Source organism: Oncorhynchus nerka, linkage group LG22, assembly GCF_034236695.1.
Source record: "Oncorhynchus nerka isolate Pitt River linkage group LG22, Oner_Uvic_2.0, whole genome shotgun sequence".
In the NCBI taxonomy this organism is placed as follows: domain Eukaryota; kingdom Metazoa; phylum Chordata; class Actinopteri; order Salmoniformes; family Salmonidae; genus Oncorhynchus; species Oncorhynchus nerka.
In genome coordinates, this window is record NC_088417.1 from 75,001,644 (window position 1) to 75,025,386 (window position 23,743).

The 23,743-nt window shown below is 47.9% G+C and overlaps 1 protein-coding gene across 1 annotated transcript in view; it reads left to right on the plus strand.

Moving 5' to 3' along the window:
- LOC115105728 (GRB2-associated-binding protein 3-like) overlaps window positions 1-23,743 on the plus strand; it is a 35,897-nt gene that overhangs the window by 6,866 nt on the left and 5,288 nt on the right. Inside the window, 8 exon segments of the mRNA XM_029628053.2 lie at window positions 1,464-1,773; window positions 8,459-8,660; window positions 19,970-20,313; window positions 20,316-20,456; window positions 22,364-22,419; window positions 22,630-22,879; window positions 23,241-23,331; window positions 23,447-23,504. Of these exon segments, the coding sequence (XP_029483913.2) occupies window positions 1,464-1,773; window positions 8,459-8,660; window positions 19,970-20,313; window positions 20,316-20,456; window positions 22,364-22,419; window positions 22,630-22,879; window positions 23,241-23,331; window positions 23,447-23,504 (1,452 nt within the window).

The following is a 23,743-nucleotide window of genomic DNA, read 5'->3' on the forward strand; positions in this document are numbered from 1 at the left end:
TATCAAGAAGTTGATTATACAGCATGATCATTACACAGGTGCACCTTGTGCCGGGGACAACAAAAGGCCACTCTAAAATGTGCAGTTTTGTCACAATTGGCATGCTGACTGCAGGAATGTCCACCGTTGCTGTTGCCAGAGAATGTTAATTTCACTGCCTCCAACCTCGTTTTTAGGAGAATTTGGCAGTACGTCCAACCGGCCTCACAACCACAGACCACGTGTAACCACACTAGCCCAGGACCTCCAGATCCGGTTTCTTCACCTGCGGGATTGTCTGAGACCAGCCACCCGGACAGCTGATGAAACTGTGGGTTTGCACAACCAAAGGATTTCTGCACAAATTGTCAGAAACCATCTCAGGGAAGCTCATCTGCGTGCTCGTCGTCCTTACCAGGGTCTTGACCTGACTGCAGTTCGGCGTTGCAACCAACTTCAGTGGGCAAATGCTCATATTCGATGACCACTGAAATGCTGGAGAAGTGTGCTCTACACGGATGAATCCTGGTTTCAACTGTACCGGGCAGATGGCAGACAGAGTGTATGGCGTTATGTGGGAGAGCGGTTTGCTGATGTCAATGTTGTGAACAGAGTGCCCGATGGTGGCGGTGGGGTTATGGTATGGGCAGGCATAAACTACAGACAATGAACACAATTGTATTTTAATTGTATGTCCCAGTTCTTCCATGGCCCGCATACTCACTAGATATGTCACCCATTTGAGCATGTTTGGGATGCTCTGCATTGATGTGTATGACAGAGTGTTCCAGTTCCTGCCAATATTCAGCAGGCCAAAATCAACAGCCTGAACAACTCTAAGCTAAGGAGATGTGTCGCGCTGCATGAGGCAAATGGTGGTCACACCAGATACTGACTGGTTTTCTGGTTTTCTGATCCGCCACTACCTTTTTTAAAGGTATCTTTGACCAACAGATACATACTTATCTGTACTCCCAGTCATGTGAAATCCATAGATTTGGCCCTAATATTTTTTTTTTAAATGACTGATTTCCTTATATGAACTGTAATTTAGTAAAATCTTTGAAATTGTTGCATGTTGAGTTTATATTTTTATTCCGTGTATATATATTTTTAGAAACTGGGTGGTTCGAGCCCTGAGTGATGATTGGCTGACAGCCGATGTATATCAGACATTATAAACTGGGTGGTTCGAGCCCTAAATGCTGATTGGCTGACAGCCGTGGTATGCCAAGGGTATGACATTTATTTTTACTGCTCTAATTACGTTGGTAACCAGTTTTTAATAGCAATAAGGCACCTTGGGGGTTTGTGATATATGGCCAATACACCATGGCTAAGGGCTCCGCGTTGTGTTGTGCATAAGAACAGCCCTAGCCGTGGTATATTGGCCATATTCCACACCACCTCGGGCCTTATTGCTTAAGTCTATTAGTACATGCAACAGTACATTATGTTGATCTGTCTGGTTCCCTGTCCCCTAGGCATGGAGGAGACGATGGTTTGTTCTTCGAAGAGGACGTATGAGTGGGAATCCAGATGTGTTGGAGTACTACCGAAACACAACCTCAAAGAAGCCCATCCGCACCATCGACCTGAGAGAGTGTGAGGTTCAGATGCAGACGGAGCAACGCCTGGTCAAGAGGGAGTTCCAGAACCAGCACCTCTTCGTTATCAAGACGTCGTCTCGCATTTTCTACCTGGTGGCCAAGACTGAGGAGGAGATGAACAGTTGGGTCAGCCAGATCAGGGAAATCTGTCACTTTGGACCTCTGAGTCTGGATGATGGGACAGGTAAGGACCTGGCACAGAGACACAGTTCAATACGGTCACAGTTTAAATGCCTTGGGTATTAGAAATGCGCATTACAAATTCAATTAATTAGACTGCTCTAAGTACGTCGGTAACCAGTTTAGGGGCTCCCGAGTGGTGCAGAGGTCTAAGGCACTGAATCTCAGTGCTAGAGGCGTCACTACAGACACACTGGCTCGAATCCAGGCAGTATCACAACCGGCCGTGATTGGGAGTCCCATAGGGCGGTGCACAATTGGCCCAGCGTCGGTCGGATTTGGCCGGTGTAGGCCATCATTGTAAATAAGAATATGTTATTAACTGACTTGCCTAGTTAAATAAAGGTTAAATTAAACATATATTTTTTTATTATAATTAGTCACAAAATCACATTCATATGTTCAATTTATACAAAGAATATAGAGAAACACTATTTGGTATTCAACACTTGTTGGAGGCTTTTGTCCAGTGACCTACAGTAAGAATGTGTGCGCATGTGTTTGTGCGTGGGTAGAGTAGCCATGTTTAGGGAAGGTTGTCTATATTCAAGACTGAGATAAATCAAATCCATTTTTATTGGCCACATATACATGGTTAGCAGATGTCATTGCGAGTGTTGTCAAATGCTTGTGCTTCTAGTTCCGACAGTGCAGCAATATCTAACATGTAATCTAACAATTCGACAACAACTACCTAATACACACAAATCTAAGTAAAGGAATGGGATAAGAATATATACATATAAATATATGGATGAGCAATGACAGAGCGGCATAGGCAAGATGTAATAAATGGTATAAAATACAGTATGTACATATGAGATAACAACCCATTGAGGTGTCTGATGATTTCTCTGTGTTATGAGCTTCTTAAAAATGTATTGAGGACATGACTGGTAAATCAATGACCGTCTCAGAGAAGCCCGCAAAAATAATATATTATTTGAAGATGTGAATATTAATTTGTCATGTGTAGTTTTGCATTGCATTTAAAGGAGACGTTTGAATTAAATGTGTTTATTCTCATTAATGCTCCAAGCCAAGTATGATACTTTGCCTCTTCTTGGCTGTTAAAGTCTCTGGGCTCAAGAAATGTACTGATGTCCCTCAATGACATATTGTAGTATATTAACTATTTTAGGAGTATTAGGGTGAGGTTAGAAATCTTTTTCGCAAAAGGGCCCCTGATGTACATGTACAATCAGAAAAGTGCACACTAAAATGATAGACACACACACGTATGCAGACACACACACACAAGCACACATGCAGGCATGCACACACGCACCCATGCATACACCTACTTCAATGTTGTAGCAATAATCAAATCAGAACCATTTGGCAGACAGCTTCTGATTACAAACAGTAAATCACTGAACAGTGCTGAAGTAAAATGTGATTTATTTTACCCAATTCAGTTACAAGTCATCTTTCTCTGTGAAACTCATAGTGCCATAGATATTACAACTCTCCACAGGCATGCAAGTTCAGCTAGGGTGATGCTTGAACAGTTAGACACCAAGCTCTCTTGTCTTCATGTCTTATTAACTCCAAACCAGGGGGAGAGCTGTGGATAAGAGCTGTCAGTTGGAACATTTAGTTAAACATTGTTCTGTATGGAGCAGATAGAGCCGACTACATGATCTCCAGACAAAGAGAAGAGATTATAGCCCAGAAGAACAGTGGCAAACCCCAGGTTTACACATTACTGGGAATGATAACACAATGTCAGACATTCAGTCAATGAAATCCTGAACTAGTTTACTATTCAGTACACACACAAAAATCTTTCCAACACACACTGTCGTAAATCCATTGTGTGAAAAAATACAACAGATAATGCCACAATTTCATTATTTTCTGCAGTTTCATGTGCTGAATAAATACCTTTAGGCTTTACAATATGCCTCATAACTATAAGGTACTTACAGCATTTAAATCATTTTCAAATAGTAGTTACAGTGTATCTCATTGTCTCCAGAAATTTGAATACACAAAGCGTTGATAGACCAAGCTATTATACTCTACCACATGGTGATACTCACACTCATACTTTGGTCTTTATAACTATACCGAACAAAAATATAAACACAACATTAAACAATTTCAAAGATTTTACTGAGTTACAGTTTTTCACGCCCTGATCTTGGGGAGCCTTTTTATGTCTCTATTTGGTTTGGTCAGGGTGTGATTTTGGGTGGGCATTCTATGGTTTGTTATCTAGGATTTTTGTATTTCTATGTTTTGGCCAGGTATGGTTTTCAATCAGGGAGAGCTGTCTATCGTTGTCTCTGATTGGGAACCATACTTAGGTAGTCCGTTTTCCCTCCTTTCTTTGTGGGAAGTTGACTTTTGTTTATGGCATATAGCCTGTAGCTTCACGGTTTGTTTTGTAGTGTTTATTGTTTTGTTCGGCGTCTATTCCTAAAAAAAAGAATATGTATGCTCACGACGCTGCACCTTGGTCCAGTTCCTTCAACAGCTCTGACAGAACTTTCCAACACCAAAGGGCCGAGCAGCGTGTAATGGACTCCTGGACATGGGAGGAAATCCTGGACGGGAAAGGACCCTGAAGGCAGGCTGGGGAGTATCGCCGTCCACGGGAGGAACTGGAAGCAGCTAAAGCTGAGAGGCAGCGTTATGAGGGAGCAAGGCTGGCAAGGAAGCCCGAGAGGCACACGGGGAGTGTGGCAAAGTCAGGTTGGAGACCTGAGCCAACTTCCCGCGCTTACCGTGGCGGGCGTTGTACTGGTCAGGCACCGTGTTATGCGGTGGAGCGCACGTTTTCTCCAGTACGTGTTCTTAGCCCGGTGCGCTACATCCCAGCTCCCCGCATATGCCGGGCTAGGTTGAGAATTCAGTCAGGAAGGATTGTGCCAGCCCTGCTCTCCAGACCTCCAGTACGTCTCTACGGCCCAGGATATCCTGCGCCAGCTCTGCGCACTGTGTCTCCAGTGCGTCTGCACAGCCCAGTGCATCCTGTGCCTGTGCCCCGCACGTGCCGGGACAAAGTCACCATACAGCCAGGACGGATTGTGCAGGCTCTTAGCTCGAGACCTCTAGTGCGCCTCCACAGTCCAGTGAATCCGGTGCCTCTGTCTAGGACAGGGACTCCTATATGTCTCTCCAGCCTGGTGAGTCCTGTGCCTGCGCCCAGAACTAATCCTCTTGCATGTCTCCCCAGCCTGGTGAGCCCTGTGGCAGCTCCACATACCAGACTGCCCATACGTCTCCTCCCTCCAGTGATGGTCCATGGCAAGAAGCCTCCAGTGATGATCCATGGCACGAAGCCTCCAGTGATGATCCATGGCACGAAGCCTCCAGTGATGATCCATGGCACGAAGCCTCCAGTGATGATCCATGGCAAGAAGCCTCCAGTGATGATCCATGGCAAGAAGCCTCCAGTGGTGAGACATGGCACGAAGCCTCCAACGAGGGCCTCCTGTCCGGAGCTTCCAGCGACGCCCTCCAGTCCGGGGCCCGCAGAGACGGCCTCCAGTCCGGGGCCCGCAGCAGCGAGGGTGCCCAGTCCGGGGCCCGCAGAAGCGAGGGTGCCCAGTCCGGGGCCCGCAGAAGCGAGGGTGCCCAGTCCGGGGCCCTCAGCAGCGAGGGTGCCGAGTCCGGGTGCGGCGGCGGGGTGCCCAGTCCGGGGCCCTCAGCAGCGAGGGTGCCCAGTCCGGGGCCCGCAGCAGCGAGGGTGCCCAGTCCGGGGCCCGCAGCAGCGAGGGTGCCCAGTCCGGGGCCCTCAGCAGCGAGGGTGCCGAGTCCGGGTGCGGCGTTCCCCACACCAGAGGCGTCACCAAAGCGGGGTGAGCCAGAGGTGGAGCGGGGTCTGCGTCCCGCACCTGAGCCGGCATCACGGATAGATGCCCACCCAGACCCTCCCCTATAGGTTCAGTTTTTGCGGCAGGAGTCTGCACCTTGGGGGGGTACTGTCACGCCCAGACCTTAGAGAGCCTTTTTATGTCTCTATTTGGTTTGGTCAGGGTGTGATTTGGGGTGGGCATTCTATGTTTTGTTATCTATGATTTGGTTCTCAATCAGGGACAGCTGTCTATCGTTGTCTCTGATTGGGAACCATACTTGGGTAGCCCGTTTTCCCTCCTTTCTTTGTGGGAAGTTGACTTTTGTTTATGGCACATAGCCTGTAGCTTCACGGTTTGTTTTGTAGTGTTTATTGTTTTGTTCGGCTTCTTTTCCTAATAAAAATAATATGTACGCTCGCCACTCTGCCCCTTGGTCCAGTTCCTTCAACACCCGTGACACAGTTACAGTTACAGTTCATATAAGGAAATCAGTCAATTTAAATAAATTCATTAGGCCCTAAATCTATGGATTTCACGACTGGGAATACACATATGTATCTGTTGGTCATAGATACCTTTAAAAAAAAGTAGGGACTTGGATCAGAACCAGTCAGTATCTGGTGTGACCACCATTTGCCTCATGCAGCGCAACACATCTCCTTCGCAAAGAGTTGATAGGCTGTTGATTGTGGTCTATGGCATGTTGTGACACTCCAATTCAATGGCTGTGTGCGAAGTTGCTGGATATGGGCAGAAACTGGAACATGCTGTTGTACACGTCAATCCAGAGCATCCCAAACATGCCCAATGGGTGATATGTCTGCTGAGTATGCAGGCCATGGAAGAACTGGGATATATCCATGTCCCAGAAATGTTGTACAGATCCTTGTGATATGGGGCCATGCATTGTCATCCTGAAACACGAGGTGATGGCGGCGACTGAATGACACAACAATGGGCCTCAGGATCTCATCACGGTATCTCTGTGCATTCAAATTGCCATCAATAAAATGCAATTGTGTCCATTGTCGGTAGTTTATGCCTGCCCATACCAAAATCCCACTGCCACCATGGGGCACTCTGTTCACAACGTTGACATCAGCAAACCGCTCACCCACACAACGCCATACATGTGGTCTGCGGTTGTGAGGCCGGGTTGGACATACTGCCAAATTCTGTAAAACGACGTTGGAGACGACTTATGGTAGAGAAATGAACATTCAATTCTCTGGCAACAGCTCTGGTGGACATTCCTGCAGTTAGCAGGCCCATTGCACGCTCCCTCAAAACTTGAGACATCTGTGGCATTGTGTTGTGTGACAAAACTGCACATTTTAGAGTGGCCTTTTATAGTCCCCAGCACAACGCGCACCTGTGTTATGATCATGATGTTAAATCAGCTTATTGAATGCCACACCTGTCAGGTGGATGAATTATCTTTGCAAAGGAGAAATGCACACTAACAGAGATGTAAAAAATGTTTGCACAGCATTTTAGCGAAATAAGCTTTTTGTACGCATGGAACATTTCTGGGATATTATATTTCAGCTCATGAAACATGGGACCAACACTTTACATGTTGCATTTATATTTTTGTTCAGTTTATAATGGCCTCAGTCACTGAAAGCCCAGCAGAGATGGTTGCCAGTGATGAAGTAACGACAATCTATAAGCAATGTGTGAATGATAAGAACAATGATGTTTCGTCGTATATAGATCTCAGGTTCCTGTCTGCATGTTCTCACCACTCAACTAAAATAATTTTAACAGAAAATGAATAGTTATAGCTGTGTAGCTACTAGTTAGCACCTCGCCTAAAATATTTTCAATAGAAAAGTCAAACACATAACGATGCATGCACAGCACACAGTCACAAACTACAGTATGTACAGTATATGGTTTGGAAAAGTAAAGAAATAATACATTTTTCAATAATTACACTGCCTGGTCTTTTTTTTCTCATTCTTATGTGTTATGGTGCTGGTCAAATAATGTTTATTCTACATGTCACATATTTACACAAAATAGAATGAGTATACAAAACATTAAGAACACCTGCACTTTCCATGACATAGACTGACCAGGTGAATCCAGGTGACATCTATGATCCCTTATTGATGTCACTTGTTAAATCCACTTCAATCAGTGTAGATGACGGGAGGAGACAGGTTAAAGAAGGATCTTAAAACTTTGAGACACTTGAGACATGTATTGTGTATCATTCAGAGGGTGAATGGGCAACACAAAACATTTTTGTGTGAAGAACTGCAATGCTGCTGGGTATTTCACGCTCAACAGTTTCCCCTGTGTATCAAGAATGGTCCACCAGCCAAAGGACATCCATCCAACTTGACACAACTGTGGGAAACATTGGAGTCAACATGGGCCAGCATCCCTGTGGACCGCTTTCAACACCTTGTAGAGTCCATGCTCTGACTGTTCTGAGGGCAAAAGGGGGGTGGGGGGTGGGTGTTCCTAAAGTTTGTTATGCTCAGTGTATAACATGTTTATACCTACACATGTGTTGTGGTTATACTGTACCATAGTGGACTTTTTATTAGAAAAGGGGTTACTCAGTCTGAATAGTTACATGGTGGGGGATTCGTTTACAGTAAGGGGGACATGGACAAGCGCAAAAACATTAAAAGCACTACAAATTCATTGCACTGCCACCTGCTGGAGAGTACTGACAACTACGTTTCAGAGATCACATTTATCAAGAGAGATCAGGATTCCTGTCTGACTCTGGCCCAATGTCTGTGTAACATTATCCTGAGCCAGCCCAGAACTAATGTAGAAACTATGGATTTCTTCTCTCTATTCTCTCTAATCCCCCTGTTCTTTTTCTCTCCCTCGCTCTCTCCCCATCTCTCTGTCTTTCAGAATCTGAGGAAGTTCTCTCTCACACCCCAAACCCCCAGCAGGTTTCACCAGCTCTCTCCCGAAGTATGTCATTAATTTCCAACCATGACTTTGTGGCCAATGGCAACAGCAGAGTGGAGATGCCGAGCCAGATGGAACCCAACTATCCACTGGATTACCTATTCCTCTCACAGTGTGAGACAGGGAGGTTCAGCCTCTCTAGGTAAATAGCCTCAAACATCAAGCTGGACACCATATCAACACCACACGTTGTTTAACACTCTACTGCACACATTTAATTTTTTCATTTAAAAAAAGTGCAGTATGCAGAAATCGCTCCGCCATTTCCTGGTTGCAAATATTCGAACAGTTCGCCTAATTTCAGTTTATGTGACAAAACAACCAAGCATCGTGTAAAGAATCATTGTACCATCCAAACCGCTGTGAAATATATTTTCAATAACCAAAATATTGTATTTTCAGCTGTTTGAAGCTGGTATACAAAACCGAAAGTAAAAGACGCAAAAATGAAATTTAAGAACACAAAGCATAAAAATAGTGCACATAGAACATATCTACCACTTATTAGACTTGCTTTCAATGAGAATGACAGATCTATAACTCACATTTCAAAAAGTTACATATTGCATCCCCCCAAATATCCATTCTATTCTTGGAAGATTTAGGCTTTCTGATAATGTATCAATAATTTCAACAACAAAAAAATTACTTTTACCCCCATCACCCAGATTAGAATGTTTTGCCTCAGGGCAACTCTGTGTCATAAGGGTACTAAAACACCAAGGCATATAGTATTGGGCATATACAGTGGCGTGCCGTGGGCCTGGGGGCTGGGCCTTCAGTGAGGTCCTACACAGTCCCACCCAAATTAATCCACCTCTTATTACCATCATTATGATGCCATGGCTCTAGACACTATACATTTAGACAGAAACGCATTATAAAACCAGGCGTTGCGTCACCTTGAAATTGACATTTTTATTCATAGAATTGCAGGGGAAGAGTACAATACCTTTTCATTGTGCAGCTCCCGTTGCCCTGCGCGCTTGTTCGTTGAGCTGTAGATCCACTCGGGTGTCCCCAAAAGTTTTCAAAAGCACCATTGCTTGTAAGTGCCCAGCCGTGTCTCATTGCTGCCTTGGTTAGACAACTCAAGTTTGCAAAGCCAGTGTGGCTCCAAACACCAAATCTATCACTTGCAAATAATAGGCATTCCCAGCAGTACAGTTTGCAGTGCTTTTCGGAGCATGTGAGCCATTGATAGCGCTCGTAGTTGGAACTTTGAAAGTGGCGAACAAACCCCTTTCCCGCCTGTGACAGGCTTTGTAGCGTCGGCGTCGGGCGACCTCTCCTGACAATGTCTAACTTTTTTTGAAAAGTTTGTCTTGAGAATGGCGTTATAATTATATTGTAATGACCTGACTAGATCATAAATGAACAATTGTCCAGACAGAGGCCTGAGCTTGCGAATTGACGGTTTATTGAACCAACTTTACAAAGGCTACTGTTTGGGCCGTAGCACACGCCAAATAGATAACCCACAATCCAACCGTGACCTTCTCTTGTGAAGCCCAGATGTAAGAGAGAGAGAACAAAGGCTGAACCTGGTCTTAACTTCCAATGCCCAACCCCCCCTCCACGCCACTCCGCCAACCACCAGGATGCCCGGCATCAGAACATTCCAGGCATTCCCGTGATTGGCAGATAGCAGGTTGATTGACATGTCGGACCCCGCGAACACCGGGTACTGGTCAGTACAACACAACCACCTCCTAGCCTAGCACATAACACACAGCTGTCTGTGCGGGTCGCTACACAGCCCCCCCACCACAAAGTCCCTCGTCCCCGAGGGAACAAACAAAGTCTCTGAAGCGACCCGGAGGTCTCCTTTGCCTGCGTGGCCGTGATGGTCGCAGAGTGCCCCTCTGGGAACCAGGGGATGAAGGCAGGGATATGGGGGACAAGGAAGCGGAACGGGTAATACAGTCCGTGGTTCTGGGGAACCACGCGGTGACACAGGGGGAGACAGGGGGAGTGGGCTGTCTGGAGCCTTGTCTGCGGCACCTGAGGGTGGGTGCCTGGAGAATGTCATTGCCAGAGAGGGGAATTGTGGGGGTTCCTGGGGTTTGGGAGAAGAGGCCCCTCTGTATGGGGCTAACCTGTCCCGGTGCAGTGCCACCTTTCTCCCCCTGGGAGGAAGCTGCACCCGGTACACAACCTCCCCTACCCTCTCCAGGACACTGCAGGGTCCCACCCAGTGACTGTCCAACTTGGGGCATCTGCCTTTTTTCCTTAGGGGCTGTAGACCCAGACCAGCTCCCCAGCCACAAAGTGCCTTCCCCGGGTGTGCACGTCATAGTTCCTTTTCTGCCTCACACCTGCATTCACCAGCTGCTCTCTGGCGAAGGTGTGGGCTGTCTCAGGCGGTCCTGGAGTCTCCGGGCATACTCCGGCCCCGGAGGAACATGAGGGCTATCCAGGGGCCGACCAAACGCCATCTCCGCAGGGGTGCGGATCTCTCCCCAGCATGAGGAGGGCAGGCGTGCAGGAGGTGGAGTCTTGGACAGCGGAGCGGCATGCCATGAGGACCATAGGCAGGTGCTTGTCCCAGTCACGCTGGTGTTTGGAAGAGACGATGGCCAGCTGCTGTCCAAGCGTTTTGTTGAAGCGCTCCACAAGGCCATCACTTTGAGGATGGAGAGGAGTAGTGCGGGTCTTGTGCATACCCAGCCTCTCACACATGGTGGCGAACACACGGGACTCAAAGTTTCTGCCTTGGTCGCTGTGGATGGACTCTGCAGCTCCAAACCTGCTGAACATCCCCGCTGTCAGGGCGTCGACGATGGTCTCTGCCTCCTGGTCAGGCAGAGCATAGGCCTCGGGCCATTTTGTGAAATAGTCCATGGCCGTGAGCACCCAGCGGTTTCCACTGTCTGTGGTGGGAACGGCCCAACTACATCCACTCCCACCCTCTCCATGGGAGCCCCCACTGGGAACTGTTGGAGCTGAGCATGAGAGCGGCCTGGGGGCCCTTTCTCGCTGTGCAGTTGTCACAGCGGCGACAAAAGTCCTCCACATCCCTCTTGTGCTGCCCCCAGTAGAAGCCCTGACGGAGACGGCGCAGTGTTTTTGTGACCCCAAAGTGTCCAGTCCCCACCCCCATGAGTACTCTGGAGCACAGCCTCCCGCAATGCTTTTGGGACCACCACCTGCCACCTCTCCTCTCCCGTAGCTGACTCCTTCCATGCCCGCTGTAGCACGCCATCAGCCAGCCGCAGTCTCTCAAACTTTGACCACAACCCTTTGGTCGCGAGTGAGAGCGCTGTCACCTCTTCCCATGGTGGCCTCACCTGCGCCTCTACCCACTGTAGCACTGGCTGTAGGTCTGTGTCCCGTCCCTGCTGCTGCCGCCATTCAGCCACGTCGACAGTCTGCAGCTCACAGCAGACAGGCCCGCTCGCCCGACACACTGTGGCACAGACACCCTCCTCTGCCCGCAGCTCTCTCTCCCGTCCCTCTCTCCGTTCACAGTGGCGGCAGCCGTCTGCAGTACAGGGCCGACGGGACATGGCGTCGGCGTTGGAGTGGCGTGCCCCTGCCCTGTGCACCACCGTGAAGTCATACGGCTGAAGCTCCTCCAACCAGCGTGCCACCTGCCCCTCTGGCTCTCTGAAAGACATGAGCCACTGGAGAGCAGAGTGGTCAGTCCTTACAGTAAAGGGCAGACCACCCAGGTAGTACTTGAAGTGTTTGACGGAAGCCACAACAACCAAGAGCTCCCGCCGGGTGACACAGTAGCGGCGCTCATGTTTGTCAAATGTTTTGCTGAAGTACGCCACCACTCTCTCCCCCTCTGGCCCCACCTGGGCCAGCACCCCACCCATGCCCACATTGCTCGCGTCTGTGTCCAGGATAAAGGGCAAGGTGAGGTCAGGGGGGGCAAGCACGGGGGCCTCGATCAGTGCACGTTTGAGGGTGTTGAACGCCTCCTCACACTCCACTGTCCAAGTGAAAGCCTTGTCCTTCGGCAGCAGGCGGTTCAGTGGAGCAGCAATGCTTGAGAAGCCCCGTACAAACCTCCTGTAGTACGAGGCCAGGCCCAGGAAGCTCTTCAGCTGACGCTGGTCGGTGGGGGTGGGCCAGTCTCTGACAGCCCCTACCTTGTCCTCCATGGTGCTGATCCCCTCCTTCCCCACTCGGTGGCCCAAGAAGGACACCTCTCTCCTCATGAAGTGGCACTTCTCGGGGTGGAGCTTCAGACCTGCGGCAGCCACCCTCTCCAGCACACGCCGTAGCGCCCCCAGGGCTGACTGGAAGGAGCTGCCATGGGCCAGGATGTCATCGAGGTATACCAGACACTGCTGTCGGGGGATGCCATCCAGCACCCTGTCCATCAAACGCTCAAAAGTAGCTGGAGCGTTGCACAGGCCAAAGCACAGGACCTTGAACTGCCAGTGTCCTCTGTTAGTGGAGAACGCAGTTTTGGCTCTGGCCTCTGGGGAGAGGGGCACCTGCCAGTAGCCACTGCGGAGGTCTAGTGAGGAGAACCAGGAGGACCCCTAACCAGGTCCAGCGACTCATCGATACGTGGTATGGGGTATGAGTCCTTCCTGGTTACCTCATTCAGCCGCCTGTAGTCCGCACAGAACCTCAGCTTGCCCCCCTTCTTCGGAACCATGACGACTGGCGCCGCCCAGGGGCTGTCTGAGGGCTCAATGAAGTCTGCCCGCTGCATCTCCAACACAGCCTTGTCTGCCGCCTCCTGGCGTGCCAGCGGGATACGGCGGGGACGCATCTTGATGGGTCGAGCATCACCTGTGTCGATCTCATGCTGCACCAGAAGAGTCTGACCCACCTCTTCCTCACTCAACGCAAAGCTGTCTCTGAATTCAAACAGCAACTGCCACAACCGTTCCTGCTGCTCAGGGTCAAGACCAACACAGTTCCTCCCCATATCTCCCTCACTGCAGACAGTGTCCTCTCCTCTCCCATCTGGGGTAGCTGGGCTGGGGGTGCGGCCCGGGCTCACAGAGGGCTGTGTCATGGAGGTAGCTGGGGAATGTAACACACCGCCGTAGGTGACAGGGGGACTGGGGAAAAGTCACACACAGCTGTGGGGGAGGGGGCGCAGCCATGAGTCTCTGCTGCTTTAACTGTTGGAGTAAAGGGTTTGTTGGGTTGAGTGAATGTGACATTAGGGGGGGCCATGGTGACTTCCGTCCCTCCCTGGAAGCTCAGTGTGCCCCTATTTAGGTCTAACTGGCAGCCTGTGCTCCTAAGAAAGTCCAACCCCAGGATACAAGGGTCCTGCACAGCCGCCACCCACACAGGATGACGCACAGTCCTGCCCCCTACTGTCAGAGTCATTATTCCCTTCCCTTTCATGGGTGCCAGCTCACCTGTGACTGTGCGGAGCTGCACAGTTGTAGGCTCACACTGAGTCCAACCTGGCACAATATCTGGCCTCACCAGGGTTACTGTGGACCCAGTGTCCACCAGGGCGGAGCAGGGCACCCCCTCCACAGTGACATGACAAAAGTCCCCAACACAGGTCCGGCCCACCACAACAACAGGCTCCCTCCTCTTGCCCTCGTCTGCTTCTGGGGGAAGTGGAGCCTTGCTTCCCCGTCTGTGCCGGTGGGCTCCTCCTGAAGATGATGGTGGTTGGGATAGAAAGCCAGGGGTCCGCACTACCCGGTCTATGCGGACCCCAAGCCGTTTCCCTGAGCTCTGGGGGACATGGGGCAATCTCGGCGCAGATGGCCTGGCTGGCCACAACCCCAGCAGACCCTGGGACCAGGGCTTGTGTTTCGTGCCGCCTGTAGCGACACAGCCCGAATGAGTTCTGTCATTTCGGCCACCCAAGCAGGCTTTTCCGGCTCCGGGCTGCTCTGCCCCCCAGCTCGCACAGAGGGTGTGTCTCCCTGCACCCCCACCAAAGCCCCAGCTGAAGCCCCAGCCCACACCAGCTCCCTCTCCAAAGCCATCTCCAAGGCTGTCTGCAATGACTCAGGATGAGCCAGCTGGGTCTGTATGCGCAGCTCCGTAGGGGAGAGCGCCTGTATGAACTGGTCCCGTGCTAGCTCGCTCTGCACGGAGAGAGAGGCTCTCAATGTCATTAGCTAGCACCCGTAGAGGCTCTCCAGGCTGCCTGCGTCTATTCCTCAGTTCGGAGCGCAGTAGCCCGGGCTGTACACACTGTCCATAGCGCCTCCTCAGTGCTCCCACTAGAGCACCATAATCATGCCTGTCCTCGGGGCTAATCAATATTTTTATTTATTTATTTTTTATTTCACCTTTATTTAACCAGGTAAGCAAGTTGAGAACAAGTTCTCATTTACAATTGCGACCTGGCCAAGATAAAGCAAAGCAGTTCGACACATACAACGACACAGAGTTACACATGGAGTAAAACAAACATACAGTCAATAATACAGTAAAAAAAAATAAAAAAAATAAAAAAAAAAACAAGTCTATATACAATGTGAGCAAATTAGGTGAGAAGGGAGGTAAAGGCAAAAAAGGCCATGGTGGCAAAGTAAATACAATATAGCAAGTAAAACACTGGAATGGTAGTATTGCAATGGAAGAATGTGCAAAGTAGAAATAAAAATAATGGGGTGCAAAGGAGCAAAATAAATAAATAAATTAAATACAGTTAGGAAAGAGGTAGTTGTTTGGGCTAAATTATAGGTGGGCTATGTACAGGTGCAGTAATCTGTAAGATGCTCTGACAGTTGGTGTTTAAAGCTAGTGAGGGAGATAAGTGTTTCCAATTTAAGAGATTTTTGTAGTTCGTTCCAGTCATTGGCAGCAGAGAACTGGAAGGAGAGGCGGCCAAAGAAAGAATTGGTTTTGGGGTGACTAGAGAGATATACCTGCTGGAGCGTGTGCTACAGGTGGGAGATGCTATGGTGACCAGCGAGCTGAGATAAGGGGGACTTTACCTAGCAGGGTCTTGTAGATGACATGGAGCCAGTGGGTTTGGCGACGAGTATGAAGCGAGGGCCAGCCAACGAGAGCGTACAGGTCGCAATGGTGGGTAGTATATGGGGCTTTGGTGACAAAACGGATAGCACTGTGATAGACTGCATCCAATTTGTTGAGTAGGGTATTGGAGGCTATTTTGTAAATGACATCGCCAAAGTCGAGGATTGGTAGGATGGTCAATTTTACAAGGGTATGTTTGGCAGCATGAGTGAAGGATGCTTTGTTGCGAAATAGGAAGCCAATTCTAGATTTAACTTTGGATTGGAGATGTTTGATATGGGTCTGGAAGGAGAGTTTACAGTCTAACCAGACACCTAAGTATTTGTAGTTGTCCACGTATTCTAAGTCAGAGCCGTCCAGAGTAGTGATGTTGGACAGGCGGGTAGGTGCAGGTAGCGATCGGTTGAAGAGCATGCATTTAGTTTTACTTGTATTTAAGAGCAATTGGAGGCCACGGAAGGAGAGTTGTATGGCATTGAAGCTTGCCTGGAGGGTTGTTAACACAGTGTCCAAAGAAGGGCCGGAAGTATACAGAATGGTGTCGTCTGCGTAGAGGTGGATCAGAGACTCACCAGCAGCAAGAGTAACATCATTGATGTATACAGAGAAGAGAGTCGGTCCAAGAATTGAACCCTGTGGCACCCCCATAGAGACTGCCAGAGGTCCGGACAGCAGACCCTCCGATTTGACACACTGAACTCTATCAGAGAAGTAGTTGGTGAACCAGGCGAGGCAATCATTTGAGAAACCAAGGCTGTCGAGTCTGCCGATAAGGATGTGGTGGTTGACAGAGTCGAAAGCCTTGGCCAGATCAATGAATACGGCTGCACAGTAATGTTTCTTATCGATGGCGGTTAAGATATCGTTTAGGACCTTGAGCGTGGCTGAGGTGCACCCATGACCAGCTCTGAAACCAGATTGCATAGCAGAGAAGGTATGGTGAGATTCGAAATGGTCGGTAATCTGTTTGTTGACTTGGCTTTCGAAGACCTTAGAAAGGCATGGTAGGATAGATATAGGTCTGTAGCAGTTTGGGTCAAGAGTGTCCCCCCTTTGAAGAGGGGATGACCGCAGCTGCTTTCCAATCTTTGGGAATCTCAGATGACACGAAAGAGAGGTTGAACAGGCTAGTAATAGGGGTGGCAACAATTTCGGCAGATAATTTTAGAAAGAAAGGGTCCAGATTGTCTAGCCCGGCTGATTTGTAGGGGTCCAGATTTTCAGCTCTTTCAGAACTTCAGCTGAATGGATTTGGGAGAAGGAGAAATGGGGAAGGCTTGGGCGAGTTGCTGTTGGGGGTGCAGTGCTGTTGACCGGGGTAGGAGTTGCCAGGTGGAAAGCATGGCCAGCCGTAGAAAAATGCTTATTGAAATTCTCAATTATGGTGGATTTATCAGTGGTGACAGTGTTTCCTATCTTCAGTGCAGTGGGCAGCTGGGAGGAGGTGTTCTTATTCTCCATGGACTTTACAGTGTCCCAGAACTTTTTAGAGTTAGTGTTGCAGGAAGCAAATTTCTGCTTGAAAAATCTAGCCTTGGCTTTTCTAACTGCCTGTGTATAACGGTTTCTAGCTTCCCTGAACAGCTGCATATCACGGGGCTGTTCGATGCTAATGCAGAACGCCATAGGATGTTTTTGTGTTGGTTAAGGGCAGTCAGGTCTGGGGAGAACCAAGGGCTATATCTGTTCCTGGTTCTAATTTTCTTGAATGGGGCATGTTTATTTAACATTGTTAGGAAGGCATTTAAAAAAATATCCAGGCATCCTCTACTGACGGGATGAGATCAATATCCTTCCAGGACACCCGGCCAGGTCGATTAGAAAGGCCTGCTCGCTGAAGTGTTTCAGGGAGCGTTTTACAGTGATGAGTGGAGGTCGTTTGACCGCTGACCCATTACGGATGCAGGCAATGAGGCAGTGATCGCTGAGATCTTGGTTGAAGACAGCAGAGGTGTATTTAGAGGGGAAGTTGGTTAGGATGATATCTATGAGGGTGCCCGTGTTTAAGGCTTTGGGGGTACCTGGTAGGTTCATTGATAATTTGTGTGAGATTGAGGGCATCAAGTTTAGATTGTAGGATGGCTGGGGTGTTAAGCATGTTCCAGTTTAGGTCGCCTAGCAGCACGAGCTCTGAAGATAGATGGGGGGCAATCAGTTCACATATGGTGTCCAGAGCACAGCTGGGAGCAGAGGGTGGTCTATAGCAGGCGGCAACGGTGAGAGACTTGTTTTTAGAGAGGTGGATTTTTAAAAGTAGAAGTTCAAATTGTTTGGGTACAGACCTGGATAGTAGGACAGAACTCTGCAGGCTATCTTTGCAGTAGATTGCAACACCGCCCCCTTTAGCAGTTCTATCTTGTCTGAAAATGTTGTAGTTTGGAATTAAAATTTCTGAATTTTTGGTGGTCTTCCTATCAAACAGGACAGAGCTTCATCCGTGAGGCATAAAGCCAACTGCAGTGCCCTTTCTTCATCCGACCACCCCCTAAAATGAGCTAACAGTTCAAACTGAGCATGAAAAGCTTCCCAATCCGCCTTACCGGAATACTTCGGGGTCTTAACAGATACGGACGCAGCCGGGAACTGGGCGCCGCCATGTTTGTTTACATCCTGAGCCCCAGATTCCTCGTCACGCCGCGTCGCGCCGCCCGGTCCGCCCACCAGAATCCGCGCGAAATACACTCGACGAAGCACTCATGCCCGCTTCAGCCACCATCACTCTAACGTCCTCCCTCAAGCGGCCTCTGCGCTCCGACGCCCTGGCGATCTCCTCAGACAGAACCCCCGACGTCCATTCACACGCACCTCCTTGGCCATAATCGTCCCCTACCTCCACCTTCACTTTCGGATTCCCTCGAAGCATTTTCAATCCCCGTTCTCACCTACGGTAGCTAGCCACATAAGTCAGCTAGCTAGCTGGCTAACTTGTATCAACGTTTTTACTTCTGACACCAATGTAATGACCTGACTAGATCATAAATGAACAATTGTCCAGACAGAGGCCTGAGCTTGCGAATTGACGGTTTATTGAACCAACTTTACACAGGCTACTGTTTGGGCCGTAGCACACGCCAAATAGATAACCCACAATCCAACCGTGACCTTCTCTTGTGAAGCCCAGATGTAAGAGAGAGAGAACAAAGGCTGAACCTGGTCTTAACTTCCAATGCCCAACCCCCCCTCCACGCCACTCCGCCAACCACCAGGATGCCCGGCATCAGAACATTCCAGGCATTCCCGTGATTGGCAGATAGCAGGTTGATTGACATGTCGGACCCCGCGAACACCGGGTACTGGTCAGTACAACACAACCACCTCCTAGCCTAGCACATAACACACAGCTGTCTGTGCGGGTCGCTACAATATCCTCGACCAAATCGATATATTCTCCTCCTTCCGCCATTGTGGGTTAAAAAAAACAGCTTAGTAGTACGCAAATTAATTAGTTTATCAAATTCAGTTTCCTAGTTCTGAGGTTTGCATATACCTGCCCATATAGGACCTGCCTCTCAATATTGGTAATCCAATCAAAAGACGTGCACGCACTACGCCTGCTAGCTGGCTCCTGTGTAACACTGGAGCCAGCCAGCAGGCGTACAATAGCTAAAGCTGATTGGTTGACACTAAATTTTCATTTCTATTCACTTTAAGCTACAAGCGCCCGCACTGTTGATTCTGAAGGCCCGAGGGCAGATTTTAGACCCCTGGCAACACATGATGGCTGAATATGATTGGATAAAAGATCTAACATAAAGACCAGCCCTCCAAATCTCAACCTGGGGCTGGAAGCAGTGCAACCAAGAGGAAAGCTATGAAATGAAGAGTATAACTCTTACTCTGGGGAATAATTTAATACATATTTGTGGGAAAATATATTTAAAAAAAATATTATATTCTGAGAGAAGGCCTTTGCTGGCCCTGACGGCCCACCACTGGGCATATAGTATTTCACTGCCTCTCAAACCTGATTCTGGGGTTCATTCTTCCTCACTGTCCTCAAGATCACTGTCCTCACTATCAGAGGCTATGATCCTAACTGCTCAATTAGGCTAATTTTGCCCATAGAATTTCCCTGTGTCAATTGCCTGTGAATGTCAGTGGATATGTTGGCAAAAACATTGACCAAAGTTTCAATCAAACTACATGTCTTTCATTGAGTATGATATTGCCCTGAAAAGTAGCATAACTGCTCACCGTTGCCCTGAGGCAACAAAAAGAAAACTACATTTTAAAAATGTATTCATAAAAACTAAATATGTTAAAAACCTAATAAATATGCTTCTTTAGAGATTTGTCAAGTAATCTCTATTTAAACATGAAAAAGTCTGAAATATTTCTTAACCTTCGCTCACACCATGCGCTTCATGTCGCTCTGCTTCCTGAAGACGATCCCTCCCCCAATTGATACATCATACCAACTTCTGCACCTCATTGGATTGTTTACAGACGTCATCACATATTTTGATGTTTTAGGTTAAATGATGATAAACGATAAACACTGTATTTTTATTTATTTTATAGATGCGACAGCTTTTCAAATTCGGAGAGATCTCTGGAACAAAATTCATCAGACACTACTACTGAAGATGTCTTCTCTTCACCCCTCGGCACTGATCCTTCTCCGTCTCCCTTTCCCCATACTGGCCCATTTCCGTCCCCCTTCCCTCACACTGGACCATCTCAGTCTCCCTTTCCCCACATTAGGACGCATGACCCCCCTTTCAGCGCACCATGTGGCCCCACGTCAACCTCATCCTCTCCTCGAACACTCCATCGTACACCAGATGTCTTCCAGTTTGACAAACCATACTCTTCTGCCATATTGGAGGCAACTAGTGATGGACTAACTCCCCCTCCTCTACCCCCAAGCCTGTCCACCTCTCAGAGCACCTCAGAGATGACGGCTCCCACGGGCCTCTGGCAGGAATTAGGCAGCAGCTCACAGGCCAACCTGCACTCATCCCCCGGAGGATCTCTCTGTCAGGCCTGCCAGACCACTTCAGAAGAGGTACTGTATATAACCAGCAGAGTCCTTCAGTCTAGGCCAGGGTTCCCCAACTGTGATTTGATTTTCCCCCCCAAGTTTTCTGCATTTTTAATGTATTTTTTATTGTTGGACTTAAGACTCCAAAAACACCAGGAAATCAGTTCCAAGTGATTTTAAATTTGGAAATCTGATCCAAAGTATTCCTAAACAAAATAGAGCTATGTATGTGATTGTATTATAATGTAAGCAAGGTTTGAAATTATTATGTTTTCGTCAAATATATCTGTTTCTAGCTTCTTGCGGTCAATTTGCAGTCTCCAATTGTATAATTACACTAAAAGTATCTGGACACTGGCTCGTCGAACATCTCATTCCAAAATCATGGGCATTAATATGGAGTTGGTCCCCACTCTGTTGCTATAACAGTCTCCACTCTTCTGAGAAGAGAAGGCTTTCCATTCAGGCTGTATCACAACCGGCCCTGATTGGGAGTCCCAAAGGGCGGCGCACAATTGGCCCAGCATCGTCCAGATTTGGCCAGTGTAGGCCGTCATTGTAAATAAGAATTTGTTCTTAACTGACTTGCCTAGTTAAACAAAGGTTAAATAAATAAAATAAAAATGTCGGAACATAGCTGCGGCGACGTGCTTCCTTTCAGCCACAAAAGCATTATTGTGGTCAGGCAATGATGTTGGGCGATTAGGCCTGGCTCGCAGTTCCAATTAAATTCCAAAGGGGTTAGATGGGGTTGAGGTCCGGGCTTTGTGCAGGCCAGTCAGGTTCTTCCACACCGATCTCAACAAACCCTTTCTGTACGGCCCTCACTTTGTGCACAAGGGCATTGTCATGCTGAAACAGGAAAGGGCCTTCCCCAAACTGTTGCCACAAAGTTGAAGCACAGAATCGTCTACAATGTCATTGTATGCAGCAGAGTTCAAATTTCCCTTCACTGGAACTAATGGGCCTAGACCGAACCATGAAAAACATCCCCAGACCATTATTCCTCCTCCAGCAAACTTTACAGTTGCCACTATGCATTGAGGCAGGTAGCGTTTTCCTGGCAAACCCAGATTAGTCCGTCAGACTGACAGATGATGAAGCGTGATTCATCACTCCAGAGAAGCATTTCCACTGCTCCAGAGTGCAATGGCGGCACGCTTTACACCACTCCAGCCAACGCTTGTCATTGCGCATGGTGATCTTAGACTTGCTCGGCCATGGAAACCCATTTCATGACGTTTCCGACAAACAGTTCTTGTGCTGACGTTGCTTCCAAAGGCAGTTTGGAACTCGGTAGTGAGTTTTGCCATCGAGGACAGACGATTTTTACGCACTGCGCATTTTAACACTCGACGGTCCCGTTCAGTGAGATTGTGTGACGTACCACTTTGCGGCTGAGCCGTTGTTTCTCCTAGAAGTTTCCACTTCACAATAACAGCACTTACAATTGACCGGGGCAGCTCTAGCAGAGCAGAAATGTGACAAACTAACTTCTTGGAAAGGTGGCATCCTATAACGGTGCCACGTTGAAAGTCACTGAGCTCTTCAGTACGGGCCATTCTACTACCAATGTTTGTCTATGGAAATTGCATGGATGTTTGCTCGATTTTATACACAGGAACGGTGTGGCTGAAATAGCCGAATCCAATCATTTGAAGGGGTGTCCACATACTGTTTTGGCCCCACGACCATTCACTCAAGAAAAAATCGGCCCGCAGCTGAATGTAGTTGATGATTTCTGGTCTAGGCCCTTTATACCTGCCGCCACATACTGTATGCTCATCAATGTGGTATATGTAATCAATATAGTCAGCACGTGTATTTATTCTGACCTAACATGTTTCCAACCACATAGTATGCCTGGTGTCATTGTTTCTGTTATATAACATGATAACCACCTTCATTAGTGATATTTCTGTCTTATCTAGGAGACATTGAGGGGAGTGCATTGAGGAGCAGGAACAAAAGGCTTAGTCTCAATTTGGTGAGAAAACATGTACCTACAACGGATGAGAACTGAATGTTTTGCACATAATTTTGTCAGATAGTTCACAGCAGGGAATAATTCTTAACTGTCATTGTTTCCTTTTTGAATCTCAAACAACACTATAGGATTTGTAAGTGACTTATTACATCATTCTAGGCCATGCTGTAGTACAAATTTCTAAGTTGGTCTGGTCTTGTTGTCTTGTAGCCACATTTCATTGCCACTCAAAGTCCAAACTGCCATGAGGACTCTTACGTGTCCATGGCCTCTCCGCGTGTCTGTGTTGGTGAAAATGTATCGGACGGCTACATCCCTATGAGCCCCACTCCAATTAGCTTCCTCAAGGCTAATGGCAAAACAGAGGCCCCTCTCGCTCCCACCCCCCTTCCCATTGCAGATCTACCTGGGGATCTAGAACCACCTCCAATCAACAGGGATCTCAAACCACGCAGGAGAGGTAATGAACAAAAAGGAAGTAAAAAAACATGTATAAAAGGGCTTCATAATGTATTTAATCCTCATTCCAGCAGTGGGTACTAAGTAGAGGAAGCATAAAAAATGCATTCATAAGCATGTATTTTGAGGAAAAGCTAAATGAAAAATGTTTTCACATTCTATTGAATCTTGTGACTCCCTGTGATAGTCTCCTTTCAGGACAGTATTTCCTGAGTCAACATTTGCAGCATGGCTCTATTTGAAAAATTGCTGTTTCAACACAAATGTCCTTTGTTGGGGGAAAAGTACAGCTGATCATTATTGTCCAATAGAGAATTTGAGGGTTGCTTGCCTCACCACCATATTGTTTCTCTGGTTTGCAGCACGGCCTCCACCACTGGACCTGAGGGGTCTGTCCACTATCAGAGAATGTCCGACTCATATGGCTTTGATCAGAACCATGACAGAGCCAGGGTGAGTCCGAAATTTTACTCTCTTCATCCTGAACTCTCAGCTCTCTTTCTGTCCAAATTCTAAAATGAAAAAAAAGCTGGATTTATTTGTGTGTGTTTGTTTGTGTTGTACCCAGAAATTCACTGCAAGGAAAACTGGGAATTAAAGGAGACCAAGAAGCCAGCATTCCAGTAGTAAAGTTACCTTCTGTATTGACATTATAAATAGTTATACATACACTTCTGTTTCTGCAATCATCAGCGAGAAGAAAAGTACCCAAGTCAGTTCATAGAGAGACTACTTCCCTCCCCTAACCATGAATAATTCAGCTGTTGTGTCTAAACTCTGAGTTCCAAACTGCCTAAAGCAGGGGAATAAAGCTTTGAGCATCATGAATATTTATTTATGTTTGGGGTACTAAGAAAGGCTTAAA